Below are 23,179 nucleotides of genomic sequence, written 5' to 3' on the forward strand. Positions count from 1 at the left end.
TTACTGTAACATGCTTTTTTTTAATAGTAGCCATTGGCAAAGTGAACAGAAATTACTTTCACAAGCAATACTAAACAAGAGAAAAGTACTATATTATATGCATCAAACAGCTTGTAGTGTCCTTTTCCTCACATTCATCCTGTTTTCACACTGCCTTGAATACACTACATTCAGTTCAAAATTATCAACCATCAAAGGTAGCATTTCTGCTTCAAAATTAAAATATTCTGAATCATTTAAAAAACATTGAACATATTCCAAACCATTGAATCCAAGTGTCCTGCAATTCTTTGCAGGAATCTAATCTATCCTTTGAATATCTAGTAATGCAATTTTACAAAAATAATCCACATTTTTCTCAGTGTTACATGGATTGAAAGTTTTCTCAATTGAGAATAAAGACTTAATAAAAAAATATAGTTTGCCTTCTGCTATTCCCACCAACAATCTCAAGATTCTTATTTTTTCAAACTTATTAAAAGTCAAAAATTGCTGTTTACAACAAACTTCACCAGTGGGTCATGACAACCTATTTGATAACCATGTATTATTTATATTTACAAAATATACAAGCAGCAAAACAAATAAAGGTTACGCAGGATTTTAAAAAAAACCCTTCTTATTTGCTACAGTGTATACAGAGGTATCCATGTACCATGATGCAAGATGAAATACCATAGAGATCTGCTTCTTCAAAAAGTACAAACAATAAATTAAAAGGTACAAAATGGAAAATAAATGTAAAATTCCGAATAATGTGTCCGTCACTCTACACTCTGAACATTATATCTTCACCCTGCATTCAGGGTAAAGCCAAGTATATTATTTTAAAATATCTTCCCCATCATAAATAAATCTCAAAAGTACAAGATTTACAAAACACCAACAAATAGAAAAAGATGGTCAAAAACATTTCCAGCTGAAACACAACAACATTGTTCTACTAATATGTCAAACAGAATGACACATGAATTATTTCACTCTGAAAGTTCTTTTCCACTCTTGAGCATTTCAGAGTACTTGGGTTTATTCAAACTTTGAGTCCAAGTCAACAAAAAGGTGTCTGTCTTGCATGTAACACAAAAAAATTAAGCTACATACATGCCTGTAATTTTCCAAGATATGGTGCACTAAATTAAGTGCTTTGACATTTGTTCAGTCACCCAGAAATTAGGCACATTAATAGATATACGTTATAATTATTCATTTATCCAAAGATGGTCATTTTAACCCCCTAATACTCCCCCAAAAATCTCAACACAATAATGATGTATATTATGTTGCACAACTATACATTCCATTTGGTTATGACCTTTCACTTTAGCTGTCTGCTACATTTAGCTACTAGAATAAGTCAATTTAGCTACTAGAACAAGTCAACATGGTGCAAACAAAATCAAGGCAATAATCTAACCGAGTTTCCTGAACCTTGTAATTGAAGCTATGTGAGCTAATAGTGGAAGTGGTCAGGTTGTATTTTAAAGATCCCTTCTGCATTAAAAATCATATTTAGATTTCTTCAAAATGCCCACTCTGCAATGAAGAGTGAGCGGGGCCAGCATAATTAATGCAGTTATCATATCATGTCATGGGATTCAAAACATGTCACCCTCAACACTTACGGAAAAGCCATTGGACCTTCTACAAATATTCAAAAGTAACTTCCAATTATATAAATAACAATGAGCTGAAAATAGTGCAACAATTCCATGGATACAATTTAGTGTGTCAAATCAAATACAGAAAGTTTCTGATTTTGCGATATAGAACCCCTTCCATTCTAATAAGGACATCTTTCCCATTTAGTGCGCTAATAATTTTACTCCTGCTAAAAACTTAGACTAGTTCAGAAACCCACCCTCTTTTTTTATTGTTGAGGTTTATGGATAGTCAAGCTACGAAATTTAGTATAGTTAATGAAATACTTCCTACCCAGTACAAGCAAACAATGAGATGAGGCATAGCATAGCACATCTCTCCAATTATTGCCAGGGCCAACCGTGCTGAATAGTGGATGATTAACTGCAGGGGAGGGAAGAGGAGGCCTAAATACCAGGAAGTAGGTTGAATCTCAAGCTTATTTTGAATTGGCAGGAAATGGTAAATGTACAAGTATACAAGTACAAAGAAACAATTCAATGTATCCACTGAATAGGACCTACCTACTATTAATAGTTTCCCAATTTTACCCATTGTTTACATGCTCAATGCTTATTCAACATGGGCCACCGGATAAAGAGCAAGAGCGTGGTCAACATTCACTCTCACAATAGTAAGAGTCAACCGTGCCACAAACCACTTTATACCCAAGCCAATTCAGCACAAACTTGGAATTCATCCTGACCTCTAGGCAAGCTCCTGTAGGCACTTGTATTTTGTACAAAATTACCAACCAGTCAGAAATGAATTGCAATTACCATCTTGTTGGTTATGGGCTTTTGAGTGCACTGGTGATATCAAGTGTGCACAAATCAGAAATTAATTTATCTAAATAATTTATGGGCTATATTATTAAAAGCCAAAAATTATTAAATGGATCAACAAAAACCCATGTTTGTTTCATTTAAAAAAGTTACAGCTCCCCTGTACATTCCCTGTATATTAACCTGCATGAGAATATTCTTCACTTATCACAATATTCATTTTTTGAGGAATCCAAGTTTTCAAAATTCCCCTATCACAAACATATAATGTTTTGTCCATTTCCATTAACAATGACATTTCTTGAAAATATCAACTGAAGACCCAGCTCACCGGTTATACAGAGGAGAAATCTACCAACTAAACAATTAGAGGTGCATAAGGAATTGTGACATTTTTGCACGTTAATTCACATTCAATGAAAATACTAACAGAGTTTTCCTTTGATGGTTCACCCAATGGAAGTCAGAAGCAGAGAGGCAGTGCTTTTTCTGAGTTTGCACAACAGTACATCGTGTCTGAGTTCACCTTGCTGACAACAAAAAACACTCCTCAGGAATGATATTAATGGAAGCCCCCCCCCCCCCCCCCCGCTCGCCCCCAATCTTCCCAAAGGAGTAAAGGCATTGATGGGGATTTTTCTTTTAAGTTTACACAGAAGCATAAAGAACACAATTCAGAATTGTGTTGTAAAAAGTCTGGAGTGCCAATGGTGTAGCTCTTTTCTTGTTAAAAGCTGCAGACAATTAATTCCCCTTTCACACATTTTGAAAAGAATGCACCACTGAACCAGGCAGTACATCACTTATACATCTATTCAGATTCCAGTTACAACTGTTCAGTGCCACATAAGTAATATTTGTTTAAATGGAAATAGTGACCTGAATGGTACCAGAAACTCTAAAACAAGTTCATGAGTTGCGGTATAACCATTTGCAACTTTTGGTACTTCCTCTAAAAATATGTGTTTTGTATTAATTGTATTATTTTGCATACTTTGTTTTTGTACTTAGTACTTGTAATCTCACTGTCTGAATTGTGTAATCTTCAGAATATGGCACAAGTTATCTGTATAAAAACTCCTGTTCTCACCAAATGACGTTCACAAATTTTGTGCTTTTTCACATAATTTACTTACAAACATACCTTACATACTCTAATTGGGCATTTAATTCCATGCAGTTTCATGGTCCAAGGATAATTTTAGTCAGCCCTGAGGTTTTTTTAAGCAACAAACGTTGCATTTTTCTTAAAAGTTACAACATTATCATTTTCATTCTCATTAACGTTTTAAATCAGGATATGGATATTATAACTATGATTTGTTACAATGTTGAATTTTCCAATAAGGGCAGGCCCTTGATTTCAGTCAGTCCGACAAGGATGCTGGAGTAACTCCAAATGCTGGAGTAACTCAGCGGGACAGGCAGCATGTCTGGAGAGAATGAATGGGTGACGTTTTGGGTCAAGACACTTCTTGAGACTCGACAAGAGGGTTTAAAATTGGGAACAGGTAACTCAAATGGCATTTAATGAAAGAGGGAAGAAACAGATCTTGTGATGGCAAACAGTTACAGTACATCAATGTAGAAGAAAAGTCACTGCCAAAATACTCAATGTTGAAAATGGGCTCAGAATAGGATGTAACATGTTTGTACTAAAATATAATGCCCCATTAAAGAGTGAACTTTTTTTTTTTTTTAAAAGAGATACCTTCACTTTTCAAGTCACCAATCTTTCATCTGCTATAATGAAAGATCATTTACTTGAAATATTAAGTTATTGAAGGGAATTTTGTGGCTGATGAGCTAAGTGAATGAATTGGCCAGCCCAATCAAAATCTCCATCAATTCAATATATCACAGCTCAATTTGAATTCTCTTCAATGTCAGTCACATTTCTAAGATCTCCACTGAATCAGTAAAAGTCAACAATGCATTTAAAATGCACATTTTCCAGGTAAAAAGCTAGCAACTGAGTTGCTGATGTGAACTACACAGCACTATATCTCTGATGGGACCCAAGTTTTATGTCAAGCCTTCAGAGCTCGAGTGTCGAGCTTGCACAAATTCCCAACATGCAGTAGCTTGTCTACACTTTACAAGTTAGCTGTATCTTCTGCTAACCTGTATATTGGGCAACTCGCACCCTCTGGGTGTTACACAAACACCTATCTGAAAGTGTGTTGATCAAAAGTTCCTCTACATATCCATGTCCAGTAATAATACATCATAATCCTGAACCCCGTATAATCCCATGTCTTTCAGCAAAATAATTTTGTAGAGCTACAAATGGAACCAACTAATCTGGCTGGAGATCATTAAGTTCCTGCTGCGGTCTATTAATAAATAGAAAATTAAGCCATTTAAAATAACACCATTTTTAATTCCTCAGTTTAGTGGCTGAACAATTTGAGGCTCAGATTTCGAAGTCAACAGTCTGTCATCACCACCCTTCAGTCAGGCCAAGAGCTTTCATGACCATAGTTGTCTGTTATTGTTTAAAGGATGAATTGTGAGAAAATAGAGTTTATGCAATAATATCCCCAGGTGAGATGACATTAAAAAAAATCAGTGCGGTCAATTCCACTTGCATGGAAACCTGGTGCTGTCTCTCCGGGAGTGGGGACGACTGATTGGCAGCATTTGCACCTTTCAGAAGAAACATTTGCAGGCGGGTATTATCTTTGCACCTCACGCTTCAGTGGAAGGCATCAAGAAGTGTCCCGGGCGATCCAGCCGCTCTCAGTTAGGAAGCTCAATATCCTCTTCTTCAGCACCTTGTCCAAGTAGCCGGGCAGGCGGCTCTTGGACGGGATGCCCTGCCTCTTCTGCAGGTAGTCCTTGATGATGATGGTCTTGACGGTGAGGTAGCGCCCGGGGCTCAGATTCAGCGAGCCGCACAGGACTTTCTCCCGCTCGGAGAGCAGGTCGAAGCCGGAGAGGTTCTCCATGGCGTTGTTGAAATCGGCGGCGGCGGCGGCCGCAACTGAAGCCGCCGACTCGTCCTTGGGCCGCTTGGCTGCGGTTGTGGCGGCCGTGTTGGCTGTCGCCCCGCCGCCGGTGGTGGTGGTGGTGGTGGCGGCGGCGGCGGCGGTGGTGTTGGCGGCGGTGATGCCAGCACCGCTGGCCCGCAGTTCCTTGCGGCGCTCCCGCTTGTGTCGAGCCGCCTCGTACTCTGCCGACTCCTCGCTGCTGGCGATGCCGTTGCGCCGGTGCCGCTGCAGCTCGCGCACCTTGGCCCGCAGCGCGCGCTCCCGCCGCAGGTTCTCGAAGCAGTCGTCGAACTCGCGCGCCGTCAGCAGCTGGCAGGCGGGCCTCAGCCGCGCGCGCAGCTCACGCTCCTCCCGGCACGACGACGACGACGACGACTCTCCCCCTCTATCACGGGCCGCCGCTGCCGCTGCTGCTGCTGCCGCCGCCGCCGCCACCGCCGCCGCCGACTCCCTCTCCCTGGCTGCTGCCGCTGCCGCCGCTGCCCGCGCGCGCTCCCGCTCCCGCTGCCGGGGAGGCGGAGAAGGAGTGGGTGGGGTCGGCGGCGGCGGAGGAGGAGGGGGAGGAGGAGGGGGGAGGGAGGAGCAGGAGGGAGGAGGGCGGGGGCAGCGGCAGTGGCGGCGCTCGCTCCCGCTGCTCCCGCCGCTCGCGCCCCAGGAAGGCGGGCACCAGCCCGTGGTCGCGCGCCACGTCCTTGCGCCGCTGCCGCTCGCGCAGCCGCCGCACGTACATGTCGACGTGCGCGCGCTTCAGCTCGATGTCCACCTCCTCGTCGTCGTAGTTGAGCGCCAGGCCGCTGATGAGCGCCTCGGCCTCCTGCAGGTACTCCACCTCATAGTCGTCGCGCAGCGGCATGTAGCCCAGCTGCTGCTGCTCCGCCTCGGTGATGTCGAGCGGCGGCAGCGGCGTGGTGAGGCTGGGCGACAGCGGCGCGCCCGCCCCGCCCGGGCAGGTGTGGTCGGTGACGCGGTTGGGGATGACGTCGGGGATGCAGGCGCGCCCCAGGTTGCCGTGCACGTACGCGCTGACGTAATGTTCCATCACTTCCGGCGGCGCGCGCGCCCCCGCCAGGCGCGCCACGTCTTCCCAGTTGCCGAAGCCGTACTGTTCGATGGCGTCGAGCAGCAGCTCCTCCTCCCGGCTCGTCCAGCCGCCCTCCGCCTCGGGCCCCCACACCGTCAACCTGCCTCCGTCCACCAGCTGGTAGCCGTGCCAGCGACGGTGGCTGCCGATCTCGGCGCCGGCCGAGAAGCACTCGGGGCACAGCTCAATGTCCTGGCACTCGGTGCAGCGGAGCCGCAGGCTCGTCACGTCGGCCAGGCAGTAGACGCAGTACTTCTTGCCCAGCTCCGCCATTGTGCGCCGCGCCTGCGCACTGCGCCCCCCTCTCTCACCCCCCCACCCCCCGCGAGCATGCGCGGAACAGCGGCACCCTCTGACCACTTGCGGGGTCACACCAGCCACATTGTTTCCTCTTAAGGTAGACAAATGCTGGAGCAACTCTTAGAAACTTAGAAAATAGGTGCAGGAGTAGGTCATTCGGCCCTTCGAGCCTGCACAGCCATTCAATATGACCATGGCTGATCATCCAACTCAGTATCCTGTACCTGCCTTATCTCCATACCCCCTGATCCCTTTAGCCACAAGGGCCACATCTCTTAAATATAGCCAATGAACTGGCCTCAAGATTCAGATTCAATTTAATTGTCATTGTCAGTGTACAGTACAGAGACAACGAAATGCATTTAGCATCTCCCTTGAAGAGCGACATAGCAAACGATTTGAATTAAAAAAAATAATATAAAAAGTGACAGCCGCCGGAAAGAAGCTGTTCCTCGACCTGCTGGTTCTCAACTACCTTATGTGGCAGAGAATTCCACAGATTCACCACTCTCTGTGTGAAAAACTCAAGATTCAAGAGAGTTTATTGTCATGTGTCTCTGATAGGACAATAAAATTCTTGATTTGCTTCATCACAACAGAACAGAAGAAGACTACAGAACTGATCAGTGTGTCCATATACCATTATATAAATATATACATACATGAATAAATAAACTGATAAAGTGCAAATAAACAGATAATGGGTTATTAATGTTCAGAGTTTTGTCCGAGCCGAGATTAATAGCCTGATGGCTGTGGGGAAGTAGCTATTCCAGAACCTGGTTGTTGCAGTCTTCAGGCTCAGCGGGTGAGGCAGCATCTATGGAGCGAAGGAAATAGGCTCAATCTTGTTTTGTCTCTCTTGAATTGAATAAATGTTATTAGCCAAGTATGTATAGATACAAGAAATTTGCCTTGGTGCTTTGCTCGCAAGTAATAACACCGTACACAGTAGACAATTAAAAATCAAACATTATAAATTAAACATGTGAAGAATGAAATAAAATACCAGACCATAAGGAGGTTACAGACTTTTGGCTGTTAAGTAGAACTGCTCATGGGAAAAAAAGCTGTTTTTATGTCAAGCTGTGGATTTGCGACTTTGACAGTCCAGAGTTGCCTTTCAGAGGGAAGTGCTTCAAAGAGTCAGGCAAGGGTGAGACAATAGATAATAGGTGTGGGAGTAGGCCATTCGGCCGTTGAAGCCAGCACCGCCATTCATTGTGATCATGTCTGATCATTCACATTCACTACCCTGTTCCAGCCTTCTCACTGCTATATATCCTGCTATCTTTAAGAGCTCTATCTAACAATTGAAAGCTTCCAGAGAATTGGCCTCCACTGCCTTCTGAGGCAGAGAATTCCACAGATTCACAACTCTGGTGAAAAAGTTTTTCCTCATCTTCATTCTAAATGGCCTACCTCTTATTCTGAAACTGTTGCCCCAGGTTCTGGTCTCCCCCAACATCGGGAACATGTTTCCTGCGTGAGCGTATCCAATCCCTTAATAATCTTATATGTTTCAATAAGATTCCCTCTCATCCTAAATTCCAGAGCCCAACTGCTCCATTCTATCAACATGTGACAGTCCCGCCATCCTGGGAATTAAACTTGTGAACCTACGCTGCACTCCCTCAATAGCAAGATTGTCCTTCCTTTGAAGACCAAAACTCTGCACAACACTCCAGGTATTGATATCCACAATATGATCCCGGTACAACTGCAAAAGGACCTCTTTGCTCCTGTACGCAACTCCTCTTGTTATGAAGGCCAACATGCCATTAGCTTTCTTCACTGTCTGCTGTACCTCCATGCTTACTTTAAGTGACTGATGAACAAGCACCCCCAGATCTCTTTGTACTCCCCCTTTTCACAACTTGACACCATTAGGATAATAATCTTCCTTTCTGTTTTAGCCACCAAATTGGATAACCTCACATTTATCCATATTAAACTGCATCTGCCCACTAACCCAACCTGTCCAAGTCACCCTGCGTCCTTATAGCATCCTCCTCACAGTTCACACTGTGAGAGATCTTACTCACTTGCTTCCTGGCCCTTGCAGTGCACAGTTCGTAAATGGGGGGAAGGTTGCAGCCAACAACCTTCTCGGCTGTTCGAACGGTGCACTGCAGCCTCTGGATGTTATGCTTGGTGGCTGAACCAAACCAGGCCATGATGGACAAGGTGAGGACAGACTGTATAATGGCAGTATAAAACTGGACTATCATTGCCTGTGGCCGATTGCGTTTTCTCAGCTGCCACAGGAAGTACATCCTCTGTTGGTCATTTTTGACTGGAGTCGATGGTGGCTTCCCATTTAAGGTCCCTGGAAATGATGGTTCTAATGAACTTAGATTACTCCACATACATGACTGTAGTGTTGTTGATGGCGAGTGGGGGGAGGGGAGGAGGAGCTCTCCTAAAGTCTACAATCAATTCCACTGTCTTAAGAGCATTGAGCTCCAGGTTGTTGCTACGGCACCAGGACGCCAGCTGTGTCACTTTCTGTCTAGGCAGATTCCTCCCCATCCCGGATCAGGATTATGTCGTCCGCAAACTTGAGAAACTTGACTGAGGTGCAGTCATTGGTGTAGAGAGAGTAGAAGAGAGGGGAGAGTACGCAGCCTTGCGGCGCTCCGAATGCTGAGGGTCAGCGGGTCCAAGATGTACTTTCCCAGCCTCACATGCTGCTTTCTGTCTGTCAGGAAGTAGATGATCCACTGACAGAGGCTTTCAGACACAGTCAACTGGGAGAGATTGGAGTGTGGTAGCTCTGGCACAATGGTGTTGAATGCAGAGCTAAAATCCACAAACAAAATCCTTGCATTGGGCCCCAGGCGGTCTAGGTGCTGGAGGATGAAGTGCAGGTCTATGTTGACTGCGTCATCCACTGATCTATTTGCCCGGAATGCAAACTGCAGGGGGTCCAGCAGGGGGTTTGTGATATTTTTCAGGGGAGCCAGCACAAGTCTTTCAAGGGTCTTCATGATTACAGAGGTCAGTGCGACAGGCCTGTAGTCATTAAGTCCAGTGATCCTTGGCTTTTGGGTACGGGATCAATAGTGGAGACTTTGAAGCAGGCAGGGACAGTGCAGGTTTGCATAGACCGATTGAAAAAGTCTGTGTAGACTGGTGCCAGTTGTTAGGCACAGAGCTTGAGGATAGAGGGGGAAACATTGTCCGGTCCTGGATATTTCCGGCTTTTCTGTCGCCTGAATAACCTTTCCACCTCCTCAATTGCTATTGTTAGTGATGGTGAAGTAGCCAGCCTGATGTTGAGAGGGGGTGGGTAGTAGAGGAGGGCCCAGTCTTTGCAGACTGGAGTCAGGCTGTAAGTGGGTGTGAAGTGGTGATGGGGAGGAGTGGGTGGTAGAGGGAGAGAGGGGATATCGGGGTTATGTTTCTGTCTATCGAACCTGCAGTAGAACTCGTTCAGTCCAAGGAGTGGGAGGTTTTCCTCTTGTAGATGGTGATTTTTTGCAAGCCCTTCTACACTGAAGAAGAGGCATTTGCTGAGAACTTTCTCCTAAGCTTCTCAGAGTACCTTTCCTTGGCAGCTCTGATTCCTCTTCTCAGCTTGTACTTGGCCTGCCTGTGGAGGTCTGCATCCCCGCTCCTTTAGGCCTCATCTTTAGATTGGTGGAGCTGTCTGAGTTGTAAACCTGCTGTAAACCAGAGCTTGTCATTGTTGAACTTGGTCCTAGAATGCAACTGTCCTCACAAAAGCTGACATATGATGATACAGTGTCTGTATACACATCTTGTGGTTGCTTCCCTGAGCACATTCCAATCATTGCAGTCAAAGCAGGATTGTTGGTTTTTAATGTGCTCGCTTGTCCTCTTTTTCATTGTTCTGACCACAGGCTTAGTAGATTTTAATTTCTGCCTGTAGGTCGGAATAAGGTGAACTAAACAATGATCAGAGGCATTAGGAACCGCCCGGGGAACAGAGCGATATGCGTTCCTAATTGTAGCATAACAATGATCGAGTGTTCTCTCCCCTGTGGTGGGCAGGTAACATGATGTCTGTATTTTGGAAGCTCTCGGCTGAGCCTTGTTAAAATCCTCCAAAACAATCATTGAGTCCAGGAAATCACTCTCTACTCTCATTACCTGGTCAGCGAGTTGCGTTTGCGCCTCACGTATGCAGGCTTGGGGAGGGGAATGTCAACTCCAGCGAGAATAAAAGAGGTAAATTCCCTCTGAGAGTAAAAGGGTTTGCAATTTATAAAAAAAGATTCCCGATTAGTAGACCAAGGCTGGGAGCTGAACATCCAGGGATATTCAATATTCAGGAGGGATAGAGAGAAAGGAAAAGGAGATGGGGTAGCGTTGCTGGTTAGAGAGGAGATTAACGCAATGGAAAGGAAGGACATTAGCTTGGAGGATGTGGAATCGGTATGGGTAGAGCTGCGAAACACTAAGGGGCAGAAAACGCTGGTGGGTGTTGTGTACAGGCCACCTAATAGTAGTGGTGAAGTTGGGGATGGTATCAAACAGGAAATTAGAAATGCGTGCGACAAAGGCAAAACAGTTATAATGGGCGACTTCAATCTACATATAGATTGGGTGAATCCAATTGGCAGGGGTGCTGAGGAAGAGGATTTCTTGGAATGTATGCAGGATAGTTATCTAAATCAACATGTAGAGGAACCAACGAGAGAGCAGGCTATTTTAGACTGGGTATTGTTGTACGTGCCCCCTTGGGCAAGAGTGACCATAATATGGTTGAGTTCTTCATTAGGATGGAGAGTGACATTGTTAATTCAGAAACAATGGTTCTGAACTTAAAGAAAGGTAACTTTGAGGGTATGAGACACGAATTGGCCAAGATTGACTGGCAATTAATTTTAAAAGGGTTGACGGTGGATATGCAATGGAAGACATTTAAAGACTGCATGAATGAACTACAAAAATTGTTCATCCCAGTTTGGCAAAATAATAAATCAGGGAAGGCAGTGCATCCATGGATAACAAGGGAAATCAGGGATAGTATCAAAGCAAAGGATGATGCGTACAAATTAGCCAGAAAAAGCAGCATACCAGAGGACTGGGAGAAATTCAGAGACCTGCAGAGGAAGACAAAGGGCTTAATTAGGAAAGGAAAAATAGATTATGAAAGAAAACTGGCATGCTGACTGCAAAAGTTTTTATAGATATGTGAAGAGAAAGAGATTAGTTAAAACAAATGTAGGTCCCTTGCAGTCAGAAACAGGTGAGTTGATCATGGGGAACAAGGATATGGTGGACCAATTGAATAACTACTTTGATTCCATCTTCACTAAGGAAGACATAAATAATCTGCCGAAAATAGCAGGGGACCGCGGGCCAAAGGAGTTGGAGGAATTGATTGAAATCCAGGTTAGTCGGGAAGTGGTATTGGGTAAATTGAATGGATTAAAGGCCGATAAATCCCCAGGGCCAGATAGGCTGCATCCCAGAGTACTTAAGGAAGTAGCTCCAGAAATAGTGGATGCATTAGTGATAATCTTTCAAAACTCTTTAGATTCTGGAGCAGTTCCTGAGGATGGCGGGTAGCAAACGTAACCTCACTTTTTAAGAAGGGAGGGAGAGAGAAAAAACGGGGAATTACAGACCAGTTAGTCTAACATCGGTAGTGGGGAAACTGCTAGTATTGAAGATGGGATAGCAGCACATTTGGAAAGTGATGAAATCATTGGACAAAGTCAGCATGGATTTACGAAAGGTAAATCATGTCTGACGAATCTTATAGAACTAGTAGCGTGGATAGGGGAGAACCAGTGGATGTGGTGTATCTGGACTTCCAGAAGGCTTTCGACAAGGTCCCATATAAGAGATTAGTATACACACTTAAAGCACACGGCATTGGGGGTTCAGTATTGATGTGGATAGAGAACTGGCTGGCAAACAGGAAGCAAAGAGTAGGAGTAAACGGGTCCTTTTCACAATGGCAGGCAGTGACTAGTGGGGTACCGCAAGGCTCAGTGCTGGGACCTCAGCTATTTACAATATATATTAATGATCTGGATGAGGGAATTGAAGGCAATATCTCCAAGTTTGCGGATGACACTAAGCTGGGGGACAGTGTTAGCTGTGAGGAGGATGCTAGGAGACTGCAAGGTGACTTGGATAGGCTGGGTGAGTGGGCAAATGTTTGGCAGATGCAGTATAATGTGGATAAATGTGAGGCTATCCACTTTGGTGGCAAAAACAGGAAAGCAGACTATTATCTAAATGGTGGCAGATTAGGAAAAGGGGAGATGCAGCGAGACCTGGGTGTCATGGTACACCAGTCATTGAAAGTAGACATGCAGGTGCAGCAGGCAGTGAAGAAAGCGAATGGTTAGCTTTCATAGCAAAAGGATTTGAGTATAGGAGCAGGGAGGTTCTACTGCAGTTGTACAGGGTCTTGGTGCGACCACGCCTGGAGTATTGCGTACAGTTTTGGTCTCCAAATCTGAGGAAGGACATTCTTGCCATAGAGGGAGTGCAGAGAAGGTTCACCAGACTGATTCCTGGGATGTCAGGACTGTCTTATGAAGAAAGACTGGATAGACTCGGTTTATACTCTCTAGAATTTAGGAGATTGAGAGGGGATCTTATAGAAACTTACAAAATTCTTAAGGGGTTGGACAGGCTAGATGCAGGAAGATTGTTCCCGATGTTGGGGAAGTCCAGGACCAGGGGTCACAGCTTAAGGATAAGGGGGAAATCCTTTAAGACCGAGATGAGAAAAGCATTTCTCACACAGAGAGTGGTGAATCTCTGGAACTCTCTGCCACAGAGGGTAGTTGAGGCCAGTCCATTGGCTATATTTAAGAGGGAGTTAGATGTGGCCCTTGTGGCTAAAGGGATCAGAGGGTATGGAGAGAAGGCTGGTACGGGATACTGAGTTGGATGATCAGCCATGATCATATTGAATGGCGGTGCAGGCTCGAAGGGCTGAATGGCCTACTCCTGCACCTAATTTCTATGTTTCTATGTGGTGCAGTGGTAGAACGTTGTCAGCAGCTGTTGGGGCAGACCAGTCTTTTTTAATGTCCTCAGGAAGAACAGTCGTTGCTGTGCCTTCTTGACCAGCGCAGCGGTGTTGGTGGACCATGTGAGGTCCTCTGAAATGTGAGTGCCCAGAAACTTAAAATTGGACACTCTCTCCACACTTTCCCCGTAGATGGCGATTGGGGCGTATTCTCCATTATGGGACCTCCTGAAGTCAATAATCAGCTCCTTGGTCTTGGAGGTGTTTAGTGACAAGTTGTTACGTGCGCACCAGTCCGCCAGGTTCTGCACCTCCGCCCTGTATTTTATTTCATCACCGTTGGTGATCAGCCCAATCACTGTTGTGTTGTCTGCAAACTTCACGATGGTGGTGTCAAATGCAGGAACACAGTCATGAGTGAAGAGGGAGTAGAGCATGGGGCTTAGTACACAGCCCTGTGGTGTGCCGGTGCTCAGGGTGATAGTGGAGGACAAGGGCCACATCTAACTGGCCTCAACTACCTTCTGTGGCGGAGAATTCAGGAGATTCACCACTCTCTGTGTGAAAAATGTTTTTCTCATCTCGGTCCTAAAAGATTTCCCCCTTATCCTTAAACTGTGACCCCCCTTGTTCTGGACTTCCCCAACATCGGGAACAATCTTCCTGCATCTAGCCTGTCCAACCCCTTAAGAATTTTGAAAGTTTTTATCAGATCTCCCCTCAATCTTCTAAATTCTAGTGAGTATAAGCCGAGTCAATCCAGTCTTTCTTCATATGAAAGTCCTGACATCCTAGGAATCAGTCTGGTGAACCTTCTTTGTACTCCCTCTATGGCACGAATGTCCTTCCTCAGATTAGGAGACCAAAACTGTACGCAATACTCCAGGTGTGGTCTCACTAAGACCCTGTACAACTGCAGTAGAACCTCCCTGCTCCTATACCCAAATCCTTTTGCTATGAATGCTAACATACCATTCGCTTTCTTCAGTGCCTGCTACACCTGCATGCCTACTTTCAATGACTGGTGTACCATGACATCCAGGTCTCGTGGTATCTCCCCTTTTCCTAATCTGCTACCATTCAGATAATAGTCTACTTTCCTGTTTTTGCCACCAAAGTAGATAACCTCACATTTATCCACATTATACTGCATCTGCCATGCATTTGCCCACTCACCCAGCCTATCCAAGTCACCTTGCAGCCTCCTAGCATCCTCCTCACAGTTAACACTGCTCCCCAGCTTCGTGTCATCTGCAAACTTGGAGATGTTACACTCAATTCCCTCGTCCAAATCATTAATATATATTGTAAATAGCTGGGGTCCCAGCACTGAGCCTTGCGTTACCCCACTAGTCACTGCCTGCCATTGTGAAAAGGACCCGTTTACTCCTACTCTTTGCTACCAGCCAGTTCTCTATCCACATCAATACTGAACCCCCAATACCGTGTGCTTTAAGTTTGTATACTAATCTCTTGTCTGGGACCTTGTTGAAAGCCTTCTGAAAGTCCAGATATAACACATCCACTGATTCTCCCTGCACGTCCTTACCCGGACCAGCCTGCCAGTCTTCCCTCATGCTCCGCCAATGCCATTCCAGCGATTCCTCTGCCATAGCCACCACCATCCCTGCCTTCCCCATTGCCCCCATCTCCACCTGTGTCTTCTCCACCGCCTACGTTCACCCCATAAGGGACTTGCTCCTTCAGAGAAGGATGAGGTGCACGAGAGGTACTACTGTACACATGCAGGTCGTTTCTGCAAACCAAACCCGCTGATTGGAACATTCACCGGCTAGACTTGAATTGTGCATGGCCCGTTTCATTTTATGTGTTCACATATGCACAAGTATGTACACGCAAAATAATAAATGCTCACACATTATACTGGTGTTTTACAATATGCTCCACTAAGCACTCTATATATGCTTTCCTTCTTTAAGAGGAAGGATGGAGATTAACCCTTAATAATCCATACCATTGATAATCCCCACTACACATATTTTTCAAGCCACCCATTACATGGTATTACGGTACTACACAGCTTTACACTTGCAAGGTCAGTTTGCTCTCACTCTCTCTCTCACAAGCCACGCTGAGCTGAATGAGAATGGCTGGAAGTTTATATGTTCCTGCTTACTTATGGAATAAAGACTGATCTTTTACCATGTGTGTTAGTGTGGAATAATCATAAACAGCGTTCAAGATGCAGCTCTAAAGCATCTGATGCGATGAACTCTTATTTGAGAAAAGTAATTGCTCAAAAGGAAACAACAGCTAAACCAATTCTGCAGCCAGAGGATATCCGGCCTCGTGACTCAGAACTAGCACATGGCCAAACGGACAAACTTCATCTCAGCAAGTGGGTGCTAGACTGAAGCAAACTACTGATGGGGCATCTGTAGAGGCTCGGGACAAACCGACAGCTCAGTACGCTCGCTATTCCGTGGCCTGATACACAGGCTCGAGCAAGCCAGTGTTATTATCAGAGACCTGTCTATCATTCGTTTGCGACAAGCCAAGAATCTCAAGAAGGATTACATGAATTGGCAGAGGAGCAAGTTGAATTCAACAAGCTCATAGCTAAACAAAATCTCTCTTTCACCCTCCCACCAATAGAAATTCTTACATATAATGTTGATCCTTTCTGGTATGAAGCTTTCATAATAGCGTTTGAAGAAGTAGTAGAAATGAAAATTACTGATGAAAAGGAGCGCTAACGATTTCTGGCATATTACACAAGTGGAAGTGCTAAGGTGCTTGTACAAAGTTGTCAAAATAAGCCTAACAGCCAAAGCTAACAAGAGGCAAGAAGGTTACTTAAAGAGCGTTATGGTAATAGGCAATAGACAATAGGTGGATGAATTGACCATTCGGCCCTTCGAGCCAGCACCGCCATTCAATATGATCATGGCTGATCATCCTCAATCAGTACCCAGTTTCTGCCTTCTCCCCATATATCCTGACTCCGCTATCTTTAAGAGACCTATCTAGCTCTCTCTTGAAAGTATCTAGAGAACCAACCTCCACCACCCTTTGAGGCAGAGAATTCCAAAGATTCACAACTTTCTGTAAGAAAACATTTTTCCTCGTCTCCGTTCCGACTGGCTTACTCCTTATCCTTAAACTGTGGCCCCTGGTTGTGGACTCCCCCAACATCGGGAACACATTTCCTGCCTCCAGCATGTCCAAACCGTTAACAATCTTATATGTTTCAATAAGATTCCCCCTCATCCTTCTAAACTCCAGAGTGTACAAGCCCAGCCGCTCCATTCTCTCAGCATACGATAGTCCTGCCATCCCAGGTTTAACCTTGTAAACCTACATTGCACTCCCTCTATAGCACAAATTTGGTCCTCCCTCAAATTAGGGGACCAAAACTGCGCACAATACTCCAGGTGCGGTGTCACTTGGGCTCTGTACAACTGCAGAAGGACCTCTTTGCTCTTATACACGACTACTCTTGTTATAAAGGCCAACATGCCATTTGCTTTCTTCACTGCCTGCTGTACCTGCATGCTTAATTTCATAGACTGATGAACAAGGACTCCCCAGATCCCGTTGTACTTCCCCTTTTCCCAACTTGATGCCATTTAGATAGTTATCTGCCTTTTGTTTTTGATACCAAGGTGGATAACCTCACATTTATCTGCATTAAACTTCATCTGCCATGCATCTGCCTACTCCCCCAACCTGTCCAAATCACCCTGCATTCTCATAGAATCCTCCACACAGTTCACACTGCCACCCAGCTTTGTGTCATCTGCAAATTTGCTAATGTTACTTTGAACAGAGGATTCCTAACGTATACATGGAGAAGGCCTACGCTTGGAAAGATATCAAGCCAGAAGATGTGGGAGGCATTGATTTTGCTAAATTTAGAGGTTGGTGTAGCTCGATGAAAAATCTCAACCACATGGGGGAGATGAATTTTGTTAGTAATACTAGAGCCATCATTCTAAAACTGCCCAGCTGACTGAGAGAAAAGTGGTGAGATAAAGCAGGTCGAATAATGGAAACCGGAGCAAATAGAACAGAAGGAGAAGCCAGCTACTAGTGATGCTGTCACCTCACCTCAAGTAACTGCTCAAATTGGTGTTGGGGTAGAAGCCTGTATCTTCTCTATCTTACCAGTTCAGGTAAGGAATAGCAAGACGAATACAGTGTTGCAAACATATGCATTTTTAGATCACGGAAGTTTGGCTACCTTCTGCATAGAAGGCTTGATGAGAAGGCTGGACATCACAGGAGAGGAGATTAAGATTCGGTTGCATACCATGAATAAAGAGGAGTCCGTTAATCATTACATTACAAGTATGGAAATATCTAGTCTGGATGAAGATAATTTTATACCAATATCTGAAGTGTTTACACATGAAACCATGCCTATTGGTCATCAAAATATACCCAGTCATGCAGGGAAGAGTTAAAGTTCTTGGATATTATGAACTACTAGTGTGGCGTCTGCAGCCTGGGATCCCTCGTGGGGGGACCCGGGGGAAGATGAAGCTCCAAATGCCGGCCCGCGGCCAACTTCTACCGCGGACGAGGTGAGGACTTACCATCAGGTGAGGGGTCCTTCGCCAAGGATCCCTGGAGGGGAGCTTCGACTGCCAGCCATGCAGTCTGCGGTGCTTCCGGCTGCGGCGCGAACTTTAAATCTCCAACCGCCGGCCTGTGGCCTACACCACTAGCCGAGAAGACGCTACACGGAGAGGATGCTGGCGCTGTTTGTTCGCCACTTCTCCGTCTGCTGTTGCCTCTTGTGTTCTTGTTTGTGTTCCCTGCACCCTTGAAGGAAAGCAAGTTTCTTTCCTTCAACTCATCCCTACCGGATCAACTCTACATGCTCTCCATGTGTATACCAGCTGACACCACCAACATCAACGATATTCCATCGTTACCTGCTGCCGCTGCCCTCAAACACCGGCCGGGTCAACCTCTGGGTGTCGGCTGGCTAACACTGTGGGTTTCACCGCTGGACAGCCTCTCAGCTGCTTCCCGAAGTCGCTCGGGCTCCTCGACCGGACTGTTGCCTCTTCGGTTAGCCGCTTGCTGGCTGCCCTCGTTCAGCCAACGAGTGGCGGCTAATGCTAGCTGCTACAGCGGCTAACCTGATCGCCTCCGTCCTTCTTACAGGCAATCCCCACCAGATGCGAGCCGTGACCAAGACTGGATGTTCATCTCCTCCTGTCATGCCGTGGATAATTTTGGCACTCACAACAGTCATCCACCTCTGTGCACCTAGCCCACGGCTAACCGCTATCACGGAGCTCTCAGTTCCTCCGCTCGGCATCATGTTCAAATATTCAACTTTGCAGCTGATTGAACTCTTCAACTACTCCATCCCATCTTGCAGCCCAGTCATCAAACAGCTCGGACTTCTACATCGACCCCGTTACATCCACAGAGGCTCTCGCCGCAAGTTTGTTTACTTCCACCACGGACAATCCATTCCATCTGTCTGGTCACCTGCACGCTCTGTCACACCTCTGCCACGGCATCAGAGTGCTGCCGCCACTGGAACACACAGCGCTGAACACACTATCAGGCTGCACAGAAAACCTGGACTGGACTCCAGTGCTGTCCGCCCTTCACATACACCTTCACATACACAGGCTAGCAATGGAAGAGCTGCAAGCTGCTATCAGCAAACAACTAACTGCACACCCAGAGGGGGCTTTTATTGTTGCGGGTGATTTTAACCACTACAACCTTAAAACTGTACTTCCCAGGTTCCACCAGCATGTCTTCTGCCCAACCAGAGGAGACAATATTCTGGACTTAGTATATACTAATATTACTGAAGCTTACAAAGCCCTCCCCCTCCCCCACCTGGGCCAGTCTGACCACCTCTCTCTGTTCCTGCTCCCCAAATACACTCCTCTGATCAGACGTGTGAAACCTACCATGAGGACAGTGAAGGTTTGGCCTGAGGGGGCTGTCTCTGTTTTACAGGAACAGTTTCAGCAAACAGACTGGAGTCTGTTTGCCACCCAGGTCACCTTTAACTCCCAAGTGGACATCAACTCATACAACTCAACCGTTTTGGCCTATATAAAATTCTGCAGTGACGACGTCACTACCCACAAAGAGATAAAGACCTTCCCTAACCAGAAGCCGTGGATGAGCAGGGAGGTCTGACTCCTGCTGAAGGCTCGCGATGCCGCTTTCAGATCTGGCAACACTGAGGGATACAGCTCATCCAGGGCCAATCTGAAAAAGGGAATTAGGAATGCTAAACTCAATCACAAACGGCGGATCGAGGAGCATTTTCAAAACAACTACGACCCCAGGCGCATATGGCAAGGAATCAAATCCATTGCCGATTACCATAAAGTTTACAACCCCCCCCAGACAACGCCTCCCCTCCTGACGAGCTAAACCACTTCTATGCTCGCTTTGACCGGGACAACAAAATTCCAGCCATCAAAGTTGCTCCACCCCCGAATGAACAACCCCTTAATCTCTCCACCTCTGCTGTACAAGATGCACCGAGTAAGGTGAATGAGCACAAAGCTGCCGGCCCCGATGGCATCCCCGGGCGGGTGCTCAGGGTATGTGCTGGACAACTATCCCTCGTCTTCACTGAAATTTTCAACCTGTCACTGGCCCAGGGTGTCGTCCCCACTTGCCTCAAGACCTCAACCATTGTGCCAGTGCCCAAACAATCAGCTACAGGGAGTCTCAAAGACTTCCGCCCAGTGGCACTCACCCTTTTCATTGCAAAATGCTTTGAGCGGCTGATCTTGGCTCACCTCAAAGCCAGCCACCCCCCTACACTGTACCCCCATCAGTTTGCCTACCGGACCAACAGGTCTACAGAGGACGCCATATCGGCGGCCCTACACTCTGCCCTGACCCACCTGGACAGCAATAACACCTACATCAGGTTGCTGTTCATTGATTTCAGCTCCGCCTTTAACACTAGCTTGATCAACAAAGTCAGCGGACTTGGCATCTCCACCTCCCTCTGCAATTGGACACTGGATTTCCTCACCAAGAGACCACAGTCTGTTAGGGTCAACAACCTCACCTCCTCCACTATAACACTGAACACCGACCAGCGTGCCACAGGGCTGTGTGCTCAGCCCTCTCCTCTACTCCCTCTTCACCCATGACTGCATCCCTAGGAATGGCTCCAACGCCATCATTAAGTTTGCCGACGACACCACGGTGGTGGGACTGATCAGTGACAATGACGAGTCAGCCTACAGGGAGGAGGTCCAGCACCTGACAACCTGGTGTGCCAACAATAACCTCGTCCTCAACTCGAAGAAGACAAAGGAAATTATTGTTGACTTCAGGAAGAACAGAGGGGGCAGACATACCCCCATCCATATAAACGGGACTGAGGTGGAGCTCGTCTCCAACTACAAATTTCTCGGGGTACACATCTCAGAGGATCTGTCCTGGTCCCTCAATACCTCCAAACTGATCAAAAAGGCGCAGCAGCGCCTTTACTTCCTGAGGAGGCTCAAGAAAGCTCACCTGTCCCCCCAGATCCTGACCAACTTTTACCGTTGTACCATCGAAAGCATCCTGACCACCTGCTTCACGGTATGGTACAGCAGTTGCACCGTAGCTGACAGGAAGGCACTACAACGGGTGGTGAAAACCATTCAGTTCATCATTGGTGCCCCGCTCCCTGCTATGGATGCCCTCCACCGAAAACGGTGTCTGAGATGGGCCGGGAAGATCATCAAAGACCCCTCCCACCCTAACCATGGACTGTTTGCCCTCCTCCCATCAGGGAGGCGGTACAGGAGCCTCAAGTCTCTTACAAGTAGGATGAGGAACAGCTTCTTCAACAACACTATCACAAAGTTGAACTCGGAGTCCCGCCAATAGATTTCTCCAGTCTCTCCATCCACATTGTTTGCTTATTCTGTATTTTTATTTCTATATTGCACTATTATTACGAACTGACGCTAAACTACGTTTTTTTTGTACCCATACTTGTATATGTGCAATGACAATAAAGTTGAATTGAATTGAATAGAATTGAATTGAATTCACCAAACACCAAAACTGAACTACCCACTGTCCAATCATTTGCAAATCCACTCACTGCCCCCCTCAACTGCAACACGCCCCCTCCCCACTGACCACATGCACTGTTAACCAGGACAACCTCAGATCTCTCCAGCCTGCCCCCATCCCACCACCCTCTCATCATGCCAACTTTGCCCTCCTCTACACCCGATCACTCAACAATAAAGCCCCTGCCCTCCATGAACTAATCCTTGACAACACTCTGGACTTCCTTCTGCTCACTGAAACCTGGCAACAACCCAATGTCTTCTTCTCCCTCAACCAAGCATCCCCCCCTGGTTTTAACAACATTTCCAAACCCCGCCCCTCCCGCCATGGAGGTGGCCTCGCTGTTATTTTCAATCAGAACTTCCGGATCACAGAACTCACCCTCCCCTCATTTGAATTCCTCGCTTTCAAAGCCCTTTCCTCCATGACAGTCATCCTCATTTACCGGCCACCTAAACCAAACCCCTCCTTCCTCTCCGATTTCACTGAACTCCTCACACTAGCCTCATCTCTCTCCCCACGTCTGCTGCTACTCAGTGACTTAAATATCCACATGGACTCCCCCACCTGCAAGCTCTCATCTGAATTCACCATTTTACTGGACAACTTCACTCTCACCCAACATGTCACCTTTCCCACCCATGATAACGGACACATCCTCGACCTGGTCTGCTCCACAAATCAACTGGTGCTCAACCTCCATCCTTGCCTCTTTCCCCTCTCTGATCATAAACCCATTTGGTTCACCATCCCTTCTCCCACCCCCCGCCCCCTCAGAGAAATCACCTTCCGTAATCTAAAATCCATCGATCCCCACCATCTCTCTGACCTGCTCTCCACCACTCTCCCCCTGGACTCAACCCCCATCTTACCTGATGACCTCTCAAATCCATCTTGTCTACTTCCCTCAACACTCTGGCCCCCCTCAAAACAAAAATCGTAACTTTTAACACCTCTTCACCCTGGTACACACCTGCACTCCGTAAGTTGAAACAGACTGGCCGCCAACTTGAACGACTCACAAAGAAATCATCTCTCACAGTCCACCATGAAGCTTACAAACTCCACCTCACTGCCTACAAAGACGCCCTCATTGCTGCCAAGTCTGCCTACCTCTCCACCATCTTCACCGACCCCTGCCAAAACCCCAGAACCCTCTTCTCCACAGTGGGCAACATCCTCAAGCCTCGGACCAACACTCTCCCTACCTCTACTCCGGATCTTTGCAACTCATTCCTCCACTTTTCTGCTGACAAAATTAACATCATTTATCGATCTTTATCCCCTGTATCTGACCCCCCAGCATCTCTACTCCAGCACCTGCCAAGGCCCCTCTTCTCCCCATCTCTACTGACCTCCTGACCCCTCCTGCACACTG

General features: G+C 46.4%; 1 protein-coding gene across 1 annotated transcript; it reads right to left on the minus strand.

The window, feature by feature from the left end:
- Positions 1 to 6,807, minus strand: tada2b (transcriptional adaptor 2B). The gene is given in 2 exon segments (XM_055644887.1): positions 1 to 5,816; positions 5,818 to 6,807. Coding segments are annotated over 2 exon segments (1,635 nt in total). The 5' UTR covers positions 6,771 to 6,807; the 3' UTR covers positions 1 to 5,134.
- Between the last annotated feature and the right edge of the window lie 16,372 nt (positions 6,808 to 23,179).

The sequence above is a fragment of the Leucoraja erinacea genome, chromosome 1 (genome assembly GCF_028641065.1).
Source record: "Leucoraja erinacea ecotype New England chromosome 1, Leri_hhj_1, whole genome shotgun sequence".
NCBI lineage: Eukaryota > Metazoa > Chordata > Chondrichthyes > Rajiformes > Rajidae > Leucoraja > Leucoraja erinaceus.